This window comes from Babylonia areolata, chromosome 6, assembly GCF_041734735.1.
Source record: "Babylonia areolata isolate BAREFJ2019XMU chromosome 6, ASM4173473v1, whole genome shotgun sequence".
In the NCBI taxonomy this organism is placed as follows: Eukaryota; Metazoa; Mollusca; class Gastropoda; order Neogastropoda; family Buccinidae; genus Babylonia; species Babylonia areolata.
The window spans coordinates 25,906,319-25,919,778 of NC_134881.1; the positions used below are offsets into that span (position 1 = coordinate 25,906,319).

The 13,460-nt window shown below is 44.6% G+C and overlaps 1 protein-coding gene across 4 annotated transcripts in view; it reads left to right on the forward strand.

The window, feature by feature from the left end:
- Positions 1–13,460, forward strand: part of LOC143282878 (proline-rich protein 5-like) — a 102,462-nt gene that overhangs the window by 58,522 nt on the left and 30,480 nt on the right. Inside the window, exon 2 of one of the 4 annotated variants that reach the window (XM_076588750.1) lies at positions 2,076–2,827. The exons of 1 other annotated variant lie outside the window; for it this stretch is intronic. In XM_076588750.1, the coding sequence (XP_076444865.1) occupies positions 2,802–2,827 (26 nt within the window). In that variant the 5' untranslated portion in view covers positions 2,076–2,801. Of the gene's footprint in view, positions 1–2,075; positions 2,828–12,938 lie in introns of those variants that run through there. 2 more of the 4 variants (XM_076588751.1, XM_076588748.1) reach the window with 2 other exon arrangements.

The window sequence follows — 13,460 nt, forward strand, 5'->3', positions numbered from 1 at the left end:
GACTGACGAGTCAGAGGAAGTATAAGTTTCCCACGTTTACCAATAATTAACAGTATCTGAACAGGCGATCTACAAAGAGAGATTTGCTCTTTTTGTCAGGTCCACCCATTCGGGGGAGACGCCGTGGCAGAATTGGTTAGACGTTGAACTTCTGATTCAGTGTTCACCAGTGACCAGGCTTCGAGGCCGGCCGCGTTTCGGATGGGTGTTATGTCCCTGGGAAAAGCACTTAATTCCGATTTTCCTCACACCATCCAGGTGCGAATGGATACTTGGCATCGATTGGTGAGGGTTAAATGGCGGATGGAGAAATTCGGGCTCTGCCTTCTCTTGTCAAGCTCTAGACGTGGTGAACGGGACCTTTTAGCTATTAACCAGTGAGAATAGAGGCATCCACTGTCACAGACTGTCAAAACTGTGCGTATATTTGTATTTGTGTTTCTTTTTATCACAACAGATTTTTGTGTGTGAAATTCGGGCTGCTCTCCCCAGGGAGAGCGCGTCGCTGCAATACAGCGCCACCTTTTTTTTTCTTTTTTTTTAATCTCTCTCTCTTTTGTATTTGTTCCTGCGTGCAGTTTTATTTGTTTTTCCAAACGATGTGGATTTTTCTACGGAATTTTGCCAGGAACAACCCTTTTGTTGCCATGGGTTCTTTTACGTGCGCTAAGTGCATGCTGCACACGGGATCTCGGTTTATCGTCTCATCCGAATGACTAGCATCCAGACCACCACTCAAGGTCTAGTGGGCTGAGCTGTGATTCGAACCAACGCGCTCAGATTCTCTCGCTTCCTAGGCGGACGCGTTACCTCTAGGCCATCACTCCACTTGGCCAAAGCGGATATACAAAAGAAGATCTCTATATGGCAACAATTCACATGACTGACAAGTAGGGTCTAAGTAACGATTAACTTTGAGGAATCTTCCAGACCAACAGCAAACACAATTTTAGGCAAAATGGTGATGGCATCTCTAAGCGTTTCACGAGCTCACCGTATTCCAGAGAGCTAAATTTACTGGTTGGAATCACAACAAATATAACGCACTCGATTTAAAATCCGAAAGTCGTGTAAGACTCATTATATTCGAGGGAAAATCCCCCCTCCCACCCTCCACAAAAAAGGAATTGGTTTATCTATGGGCCCAATTTGAAACCAGTGCACGAAGGTTTTGAAAAACCTATCTTGAGGATTTTCCAGCTGGAATCTCACACTAATGATCACCATTTTCCAATGTCATTTTGTTTATGTTTTAGGTCACTCGGGATTATAATACGAGGTTTTTCGATTGTTTTAAGGAATCTGATAAACAAACCGGAAAAAGAAAAATCACAAGAAGAGCACATCAATATATGAAAACAGCAAATACTTGTGGAAAGGGTCTTTGGTTTATCTTATGTCTGAAGACAACAACATGCGTTATACCATCGGCAACACTCATCAACAATAACACTGTGAAACCAATGCATATTCGACGCGACATCTGTGCCTCATCAACTGCAGTTTAACGAAAATCAATGACAATGATTATCCTCCATTTGTCCTTGACTTCTCATGGAAACCTTATACGAAAGAAGGGACATATAAATTTATGCTTTATCATTCAACAGGATTCATTCTGACTACGGCAGATTTGCAATTCAGACCTTTGCTGTCGGAAAAATAACCCATTTTTGTCAGTTCCTCTCCGACTGTTAGTAAAAACAATTTATCAACCCTTGCTTCCGCTTTTGTAAACAGTGGCGGTGTATGATATGTATGATGAGTGTTGTGTAGCGTTTGATGATTTTATGAATGTATATACTTCAGTTAGTGTTTGGATATTTGGTTGGATGCCTGTGCAGAGTTATGCATGTAAACGTTTCGTTTTTGTGTTTTAATGCATGTTTCACATGCCATATGAGTTAAATGAATTATTTTTATTGTCAATGACGCCAATATTATTATCATATCACATCAAGTGTCACGGCTTTTAGGCTTTATCAGCCTTTTGCCTGATCAATTAGGACTTTCTTTATTCTTTTTTTTTTTTTTAACTTTATATAAGAGTGCGCAATTACTAATGTTATGGCTAGCTTCCAATGGAGAAATTAACTTGGAATTCTTCAATCAGAACAATATCAACCACAAGAACAATGACATATATGCAAGTTCGAATATTATCGTACAATGAAAAACGTTAAATGAAAGAACCTCAGCTGCATGTCTACAATCACAAGTGGGCCTATGATTGACGGGACATTAAACAACACCCACCTCTGCTCCAGCACCAAGCGTAATTTCGTCGTCATCACTTGGGTCTTGGATTCCTCTACAATGATCGGTGAAAACGCGTGACCTATATTTGTTTCCTCCATCAACAGTTTTCTTCAAGAAGTTAACAAAAACATATCCAGTACGAACAACAAAAGAATAAAAAAAAACAACTGTGGGTGGTGGAAACTGGACGACTTTGTTTCCAACTGACCAACACTTTCGACAACTATGGGCGGAAAATCATGTAGCAAATGAACACGAAAACGGTGATTCGCTTTGGATGCTGGACTTCTAAATCCCATGTCTGTTACCAAAGTGTGGCTTTGGCGACAGAAGAACATCAAGAAACGTAAAACCAACCACAGCGTCGTCTCGAACGTCATTTTTGTGTTCATCGCCTAACGTCATAAGGAAAATGACGTCACGACGCGGAAGCCTCACTCAGGACATTGGGGCTTCTCTGGCCAACCTGAGTGCGCTGGCGAATCGCGATCGGCGTAATAGCAATAAACGTCCCAACCAGTGGTCTGCTTCCGCCTAACGGGATGCCTAGAGTGTCAGCGTTGAAGAGGTAGGTGTTGACTGGTATCGATGAGCGTACATTGATAACATTTACTTTTGTGTGTCTTTGTCTAGGTCTCTTTGTCTTTCTCAGTGTCTCTTGTCTGTGTCAACTAATGTATAGTCTATTAGTTTTAGTGTTTGTGTTTGGCACATGAGGCTATTGAAAATCAAATTCACCCTCCACTGTTAACAAGCACACCAGTGTTCTTTATCCTGAATAGAATTTCTCTGTCTTGTCTTCTCTCTGCTCGTCTGCCTCTCTCTCACTCTCTCTCTCCTCTCTCCTCCCGCCACCTTCTCCTCCTCACCAGCTCATGTGCTGTTTTTCAGCATCTGGTTACTTGTCGCCCGTGCTTATTATTGTCCTCGTGCAATTGCTTCTTGTTCTCTCATCTTTCCTTTTTTATGTACGCTATCCCAGTGCTGCTGTTGTCAGCCAGGCACATATTATTGAGTCGCCCGTATTATTATATGTGCCAACACGTGCCAACAGTAAGTGCCGATTTCGCAATTTACCGTGACTACGTATATTGTCGCCGGCGACAAATTATTGATGCCTCGTATATTATGTGAGTGCCCAGTAAAGTCCCGAGTGAGACAGATACTGATCGATAGTGAGGCGACAATGATCTGGCACAGTATGCGCACATAGTGGAATGTTGTCCGATTTCACAGGTGCCCGAGAGAACTGATCTGTACCGATGGCGGTTTTTTTTTTTTTTTCTACAGGGCAAATAATGAGGTGATTGATGATGAGATGGGAGAGTGCTTTTGATCGTGGGGATTGGTTATTGCATGCAGCGTGTCAGTGGCGCAGCACTGATGACCACAGGCCTTCTCTCTCCTGCAGTCTCTAAGCAGACTGAAATTTCCCCTTAGAGGAATTAATTAGTGTTGTGTTGTGCTGTGTTGTAATGCATTGGATTGAATTGTATTGCATTGTGTTGTATTATGCTGTGTTGTATTGCATTGTGTTGTGTTGTGTTGTTGCCCTGCTCGTGTGATCACAGATCAGTGTGGCAGTATTTTGTTGGGGACCTGTTTCACTGGGATATATATATATATATATATATATATATATATATGTGTGTGTGTGTGTGTGTGTGTGTGTGTGTGTGTGTGTGTGTGTGTGCATAGTATTAGAAGTAGCAGTAGAAGTAGTATTAACAGTTGCAGTAGTAGTAGTGATGTAGTAGTTGTCAGTTTAACGTCTTTCCACAAAGTGATATGTTTTGAGGGGGACCTGTTTCACATGGGATGTGTGTGTGTGTTTGTTTGTGTGTGTGTGTGAGCATACTCGCATATGTGTGTGTGTGTGTGTGTGTGTGTGTGTGTGTGTGTGTGTGTGTGTACGTACTTGTTTGACATTGAGAGGAGACACAGACAGAGAGAAAGGAAACAGCACACACAGAACATGACGTTTGCTGTTTCACGAAACAATTTTCATAATTCATGCAGAAACATTATTCATCGTGTTAGCTCGTGACACTATGATGCATGTCATACCACCTGGAAGAAGAATGGCAATGAGAGTGGTAGTGTGGGAATGGAAAGGAGGGAACAGAAGATATCCAAGAAGAAAATGTGTGTGTGTGTGTGTGTGTGTGTGTACACGAATCCCTCACCCTCGAAGGAACAGCGAACATCAGTCAAGTGCTCACAACTCACGAATACACACAGCGCGCGCGCGCTTACCCACCTAACCCACCGCCCAACCCTAAATTTCAACCAAGCTGTAATTTCATCCGAGCGTGAAATATATGTATGTATAATAAAAGAAAAGAAAGCTGGTTTAACGGGGGAAAAATCCTTTTTCAGGATGTCAGTGACACGCAGTAGGAGGAAGTGTCTGCTGTCATGTCAAAGTCACATATAACGGGACACTCACCCCACCACCCCCGCCTACCTCGCCGTCCATTTCCTGCAGACTCCCCCCACCATTACCCCTCCACACAGCTCTCTCGTCCTCCATTTGCACACACACACGCACGCAAGCAACCCCAGGACACACATACACGAGCGTGATACACGTGTACAAACACAAGTAAACACACACAGACACACACACAGACACACACACACCCAGAGAAGAGAGAGAGAGAGAGTACACTGTAAACACACTCACGCACACACACACTCTCTCTCTCTTTCTCTCCCCGTCTCTCTCACTTCCTCCTACCCCCCCCCCCCCTCGCCCCCCCCCCTTGCTCTCTTTCCCAGTTATTTTGCGCTTGCGCCCGCGCGCGCGTGTGTGTGCGTGTATGTAACAGAGTTTACACACGTGGAGCCCGAATGTTTTTCCGAGTTCCCCCGGCCCACACATATGTCCCCTTCTCCATCAAGATCTTGAGTGCACTTAGTTTTATAACGCAGTTAGGTGCTCCTAACAAAACGAACAAGAAATCACTGAGAACACTTCAATCCGTACACACACACACACACACACACACACACACACGGTCTCATACTGCTTCGAGTTGAAATAAAAAGGGTACAACTATTGCTATAACTATGACACATATACAGACACACATAGACACACAGAACCACACACACACACACACACACACAAACACAGAGAGAGAGAGAGAGAACGACACACACACACAGAACCACACACACACACAGCGCGCGCCGGCGGTCTAATATTGCTTAGACTGGAAATACATAAAAAGACTGCTACTACTACCACTACTACTACAACTACCACACACACACACACACACACACACACACACACACACACACACACACAGATACATACATACATACATACATTCTCTCTCTTTCTCTCCCCTCCAACCCCCCACCTCCCCCACACACAGTCAGAGGGCCACAGAAAGGCAGCTGTGCCTTCGTACGTGACCCGCCCCAGCTGCAACTACTGTACTGTGATGGCTGCCCAATTCGCGACAATGACAATAAATCTGCCCCCCCCTCACTCCCACCCCCCTCCCCCTCACACCACCAAAACCCTTCCCCCTCTCCCCCCCAACCCCCTCCGCACACACCTCCCTCTCCCTCACCTCCTCCCTGCCTCCCTGACCCCACCACATTCTTTTATCCTACACCCCTATCCATATATGTCTCTCGCTCTTTCTGTCCCTGTCTCTCTCTCTCTCTCCCCTCTTTCTGTCATTCTCTCTCCCCCCCTCCCCCTCTCCGCCCCCCCTCTTCCCCCCTACCCACCATTACCGCACAAACAATAATGATTATTCTCCATCACGTTCTGTACTCGATGCAGTTACTTTTAACGACCAGTTGGCAAAAGCCGTTAAGGACGATTCTCGTAACTGTTCAAGTCTTGGGCTGGTGATGTTTCCACGAAGATTGCGTTGTTCGAGGGCATGTTGTACTTTTATCACCCTCCCCCCCCCCCCTTCTGTGTATGTGTGTGTGTGTGTGTGTGTGTGTGTGTGTGTGTGTGTGTGTGTGTGCGCGCGCGCGCCACTGACGTGTGTTTTGTTTCGACGTGTCGATCTATCGGTTGTGTGTATGTGTGTGTGTCAGTGTGTGTGTGCGCGCGCAAGCGTGTGTGTGTGTGTGTGTGTGTGTGTGTGTGTGTGTGTGTGTGTGTGTGTGTGTTTCTCAGTGCGTGTGTGAGTGTACATGCGTGCTTATGTGTCTGTGCGTGCGTGCGTGTGGATATGCCACGTGTCACGTGTAGTGGTGTTTCGTCTGTCGATCTCTCGGTTGTGTGTTTGTGTGTGTTGGTGTTGTTGTTACTGTTTGATGATCACACACACACACACACACACACACACACACACACACACACACACACACACACACACACACACTGAACTGTGCACGATAACCGCTGTCAATAACACACAGATGAACGCAGTCACGTCGATGTGCAGTTGGTGTCTGGGTTCTCTCCCTTCCTTCGAAAAGGCGAAAGTGTTGTGCAGTGTGGGGTCTTTGTTTTCATTAACTCCCCCTTTGACATTTTGGAGGGAGGGAGGAATACTTGTTGGGAAAGAGACATTTTCTTCGTGTGCGTTTTCTGCGTGTACCTTCTTCTTCAAGCATGATATTTTGCCTACGGGCGCGCACGCACGCAAAGCGCAAAAAAAACAAAAACAACAATAAAAACGAAAACCACACAATACCCCCAGAAAAACCGCGCATGCACTCAAACACACACACACACACACACACACACACACACACACACACACTGTAACACAAACATAGCAAGAAACGGACACACACACACACACACACACACACACACACACACACACACACGGAGAGAGAGAGAGAGCCTGGTACGACATCTCACCCTGACCGCCACCAGCGAACGTTCACACAATACAATACAATACAATACAATACTATACAATACAATACAACTCAGTTCTCATCCATTTGGAAACTTAAATTGTGCATCCACAGGCTCGTCACTCACAATTCACAAATGATATATCAGCCAACAGACAAGTCCAGCACACTCGCAACATGACAAATGTTCGTTACAAAAGATAAAACAGCAGTGCATAAAGCAAAATACACACAAGCAAGTAACACACATCTCAGCATCACACTAGACAACACGTGACCACACCTCAAACCACGCACACGGGTGCACACATACCGACACGCGCGCGCGCACGCACACACACACACACACACACACACACACACACACACACCGGTAGCCGGAACATCAACATTTCACCACAGCCACCAACGAACATTCACACACTCACTCGGTTTTACACACAAAGATACTACAGGCCTCAGTCAGTATCACACTAGACCACACACCACACCTCAGCACACGCACAAGGGTGCACACGCACAGACACACACACATGCAAACACACACACACACACACACACACACACACACACACACACACACTCAACGCACTCTACGCACTCGCACAGAGAGAGAAAAAGAAAAACGCACAGTTCTACGTGTCAAGCGGACAAAGGTAAATGCCACCATGTTTACATCCAGTGGCAGACAAAGATTTTTGTTGTTGTTTTGGGTTGGGATGATCGGCAGGAGGAAGCAGAAGGGTTAAGTGTCGGTGGTTATCTTACATTGAGTTGTATTTTGAGTCTCCGTAGCTTTGGGGATGAATGAACAGCACCTTGAAGTGTTTTGATTTTGATACATCAGAAGAGCAGAGGCAAGTCAGAGAGACGTAGATAACATCGCTGTGGTATCGTTCTTTGTGTCGATCAGTTTATCAGTATGTTTCGGTGTTTGTTGTTTCTTCACTCTCTGTTCCTGCCCTCAAAATTAGTTCTGTAACGGTGATATCTGCACATCTTGTTATCGCCTCTACATATGGGGGCCATGGCCCAACTGAATAAACCATCTGCGTTTGCGTTTGTATCTTCGTCTGCGTCCCCACTTCTCTCTCTCTCTCTCTCTCTGTCTCTGTCTCTGAGGGCAGGATGTGAAAAGCAGCAGTGCTTACTCCACTACCCTCGTGAAATAAAAATTCGTTTCGTTTCGTTTCGTTTCTCTCTGTCTCTGTCTCTGTTTCTCTCTCTCTGTGTCTCTGTCTCTGTCTCTCTCTCTCTCTCTCTCTCTCTCTCTCTCTCTCTCTCTCTCTCTCTCTCTCTCTCTCTCTCTGTGCGTGTGTTTTGTTTGTCTTTCTGTACCTGTATTTATCTTTCTCTACATTGCCTCTCCCTACGCCCCCCTTCTCTCTCTCTCTCTCTCGCACTGTCTGTCTGTCTGTCTCCATTTCAGTCCATGTCCAGAACCGAACATTTGCCGTCTTTGTAATCCACATCGACACTTGCAAGACAAAACGTTGCCTTATCATCGTCAAAGCCAGTGCACTGTTTCTAAACACACACATTCTCTCTCTCTCTCTCTCTCTCTCTCTCTCTCTCTCTCTCTCTCTCTCTCTCGTCCTCCACCTCCAAGCCTCTCGATCAGAAGATATTTTCACTCTTATAGATGGGGTTCGATGAGAATTATATATATATATATATATATATATATATATATATATATATATATATATACACACACACACACACACACACATAGAGAGAGAGAGAGAGAGAGAGAGATCCGTTTATTGTTTTAGCAAATGTTCCATACATCCGTCTTCAAGCCAGCAAGCCATAAAGCATGCAGGCTGAAGGAATTGACGGATCTGTGACAGAGTGCATGGGAGGAAAGGGAAAGGTTGGAATGAATGACTGAATGAAGGGTGTGGGTGGGGAGCGAGGGGGTGCGGGAGGGAGATGTGTGTGTGTGTGTGTGTGTTGTATAAATTTTGTACGTTATTGTACTTAAATACGCAAATGCACACGCGCGTTTGTGTATGTGTGCATGTATACGCGTGTGTGAATGTGTGTACGTCTCTGAACTGGATGCGCATGTACGCGCGTGTTGATATTAACTAAAAGATATGTGTTTTTGTTTGTGTGCGTTTGCACACGCCAGTGCGTGTGAAAGAGATCGCGCGCGCGCGCGTGTGTGTGTGTGTGTGTGTGTGTGTGTGTGAGAGAGAGAGAGAGAGTTCGGAAGTGAACAGCTCGATCGTTTCAGTGAATAGGTCCCATCCCTCCCCCCCCCCTTCTCTCATTCTGTCTCGGTGTGTCTGTGTGGGTATCTTTGTGTGTACCTGTATATATATACAGTGATATATATATATATATGTGTATATATATATATATCTGTCTCCTCTCTCTCTCTCTCTCTCACTCTCTGTGGAGAGAGAGGTGTATATCGAGAGAGAGAGAGAGAGAGATATGCGCCAGTCACTCTGTCTTAGTCCTTTTGTGCCTGTGCGTTGTCCCTTTGTCTCTCCCTACACCTCCCTCTCTCTTTCGTCCTCACCCACACTCCCTCCCTCCCTCCCTCCGCTCCTCCCCAGTCTTCCCCTTGCTTCCCCCATCGGTCTCATCCATCTCACCTCGCCGACACGGCGGACTACCTCCTCAGCCCCACCAGTGCCACCACGGTCTCCCCTCTCACGCTCCGGCACAAACTTACCACTTCACTGCCGTCTTTTGAAGGGCGGCTCACCACGAAGCTTTGACAGGATAAGACGGGCGCAATAGCCGAGTGGTTAAAGCGTTGGACTTTCCATCTGAGGGTCCCAGGTTCGAAGTTCGGTAACGGCGCCTGGTGGGTAAAGGGTGGAGATATTTTCGATCTCCCAGGTCAATATATGTGCACACCTGCTTGTGTCTGAACCCCCCTTCGTGTGTATACGCAAGCAGAAGATCAAACAGGCACGTTAAAGATCCTGTAATCCATGTCAGCGTTCGGTGGGTTATGAAAACACGAACATACCCAGCATGCACACCCCCGTAACCACTCGGCTATTGCGCCCGTCACTGATGATGATAATAATAATAATGCTAATAATGATAATGATAATAATAATGTAAATGATGATGATCATATATTTATCTCGCGCTATCTGACCTGTCGAACACACACACACACACACACACACACACACACACACACACACACACACACACACACACACACGCACACATACACACACACACATGGAAATAGAACTTGGAAGTGGAACCACAGAACACAGACAAGGAATGATAATTCATAATTATCGATGTCTCAGCGCGTTCGCCAGAATCATCATCGGTATAGTCGTTATCTATTTGGCCTAAGGCGGCCATTAGCTAACTGACTGATTATTCGGGCAGTTTGTTGAGGTATTGTTTAGTTTTACGTTTGTTCACATAGTATGATTTTTTTTTTGATTTTTTTTTGGGGGGGAGGGGGGGGGATACATACACGAAGGAACGACAGTCTAGTGCAATTTAAATTGCAAACTTGAAAAAAAAAGAAGAAAAAGATGAAGAAAAGAAGAAGAAAAAAAAAGATCAAAAGTAAACGTTCATATTCACTGTGAAGTAAACTTAAGAAGTTTGAACAATTACAAACAATTATCAAGTTGAAAAAACGATTTCAAAACTATTTTCCCCGGAAAGCTAGATATAAAAGGCTTTAAAACCTCACATTAAAAAAGTTCATGTGTATTTGAATTTTTTCCTCCACGGTATAGTGTGTAACGAGCTTACTACATTCAGTTTTAATGTTAATGCGTTTATTTTAATCTGTAAACTGTAGAGAGCATTTCCATTTATGTCGATTTGCTGTAGTGAGAATAAAACTGAACGAGATTCTGAAGTCCACTTTTTCTTCTTGGGCACTTTCTTGAAATATAGACAAACTCCTGTTCTGAGCCTCTGTTCAGACTTGGAGGGCAAATTACTGATCATTTATGCGTTTAACTTGGTCATTGAATAAAGGTCTGGGACTATGGTACAATTGTGAACATGATATTGTATCTTGACGTGGCGGTGGTAAGGATATGAGACCTGTGTACTGAGGGTAAAAATGACTTGGGACGTTGACGTTGGTGGAACAAAATGATTGTGGATTTTGACTTTGTGGTAAAAAAATGATTTGGTATTTTCGTATTAGTGTTGAAAACCTGAGTTCGAGGCATTACTTTCTGAATAATGTAATGGGACTATAACTTGGAGGTATAGAAACAACATTCTTCATTAGATAACTTTGCTCAAACCAACACCACCACCACCACCACCACCAACAACAACAGTTGTTTTTACCTTGAAGGCGTTACCACCTAGGCGAAGTCTCAAATCATTTTGACCACCAATTCAAGGTCCAAAATTAGTCATGCGGTGTGCCAAAATTGAGCTGGATAGTTTCATAAATATGGGCGTGGATCGATCGCTTTCGATGGCAGATGCACAAAGAGTCAGACAGGCCGAAACATGTACACACCCCTTCTTCACTTCCAGCCTCCCATGGAGAGCGTTTTAATCATAAACCGGAGGTCTTGTGCTTGAACAATATCGATGTCAATCACTGCGCATATGATTCACGCATCTCAGCCGTTCAGTCGTGTGGTTGGGGGCGTGGGGGGAGGAGTTGACTCGGAGGGGAGTTGCGGGAGGTACGTAGGTGTGTACTTGGGAGTGTGTGCGTGCGTGAGTGAGTGAGTGACAGACTGTGTGTGTGTGTGTGTGTGTGTGTGTGTGTGTGTGTGTGTGTGTGTTCCATACCATTATATCTTATTTACAACAGACAGGGCTTTGCCTCTGTCTCTGCCTTTATCTCTCCCTGTTCCCTCTCACGTGCTCCCAGGTCTTACCTGTTCAGGTGTCTGCTGTCATCGTCGTCATCATGTACTGTACTGTGGATCGTCTTTCTATCCTTTGTTCAGGTCTGTCGCCTTGGGAACCTCCCCATGCTAGTTCTTTTCCTCCGGGCTTTTATCCAGGTTTTGGGTTTTTTTTTTTACCTTTGTGAAGTATCTTGTATTTGAATCAACAGAAATACTGAAATTCAGCATTCTTGAACACGACAAATCAACGATATTTGTTTATTTTCTGTGTTTGTTTATTTATTTATTTTATTTATTTTCAGAACAATTATATTTATTTCATTCAGTAATGATTGTGGCATTTTCACCGTGCTCCGTTGGAAATTTCGTCGGTCTTTGACGCAGGTCAGTATATGAATAAGGCCTACATTGACCACTTAACAGTTCGGTTTTCTTCAGTCAAGGGGAAAAAGAAACTAAAACGTGGTCAAACTATAGTTACGATCGCCAGTTCACATGTTCCGGAGCGGACCGTTTTAACCTCATTCTTAAGGCGGTCATGATCACAACGCTCAAAGCCATATAGCAATTAGTTTATAGAATGTACATATGTTTGTAATGAATATTCGCCCCGTTATAGAGAGCACGAGTGCGCTGCGGTAGTTGGTTTGAGCAAGCAAAGTAACTGGAAGTGTGTGTGTGTGTGTGTGTGTGGTCATTATCATCATAATCATTATCACACTCTCTGCAGTTGACCGTGGAGAGTCTGGCTAGAGGTAACCTTTTTTTTTATGCGTCAACACATTCTCTTCCCTTCCCCATCATCAAAGGTAACCTTTTTCAGGTGTCAACAGACCCTTCCCCATCCCAACCCCACAACCCCACCCCCTTCACCCGTCCTCCTCCATACAACGAAAACATGGCAGGTCGGTCGGTGTTGTTTTTCAGGGGTCCGTTTGGTGTGTAAGGCCAACAAGGACAGCGCTGTCGTCTTGCTTTGGCAGGCAGTCAGTGTTTCCAATGTGACATTCAGTTGACAGACGAGTCTCGTGCATCGACTGTAGTGGGAGTCGTGGATTCTTTTCTCTGTGTGTGTCACATACCGCGTTCATGTTGGTGTCTTGGGAGGACTTTTCTTTGTCTGTTTTCTACAATCACCAGTTTGTGTGACGGTACATTAAACAAAATTCACTATTCATCTTTGTGTGTTATCCTGTGACTGTGTGTGACACACTTTGTTCATATTGGTGTGTCATGAGGATTTATCTTTTTTTGTTTTAGCCCGTGACTGTGTGTCACACATTGTGTTCATAATTATTGGTGTGTCTGAGGGATATTTCTTTCTGTGTTTGCCTGTGCTCGGCGTGGTGTGGATATGATACTGTTCTTACTCCCTTGTAAAATGTACTTAGGACTTTTTGTTGTGGAGCTTTATTGTTGTTGGAGCGCCTTGGAAACAGAAAAATCACACGTGACACGACAGTTCAATTGTGAGAAATTGGTGGATTGTTATCAGCTCTAGAGTGGTAGTTTGGAATGTCTTGA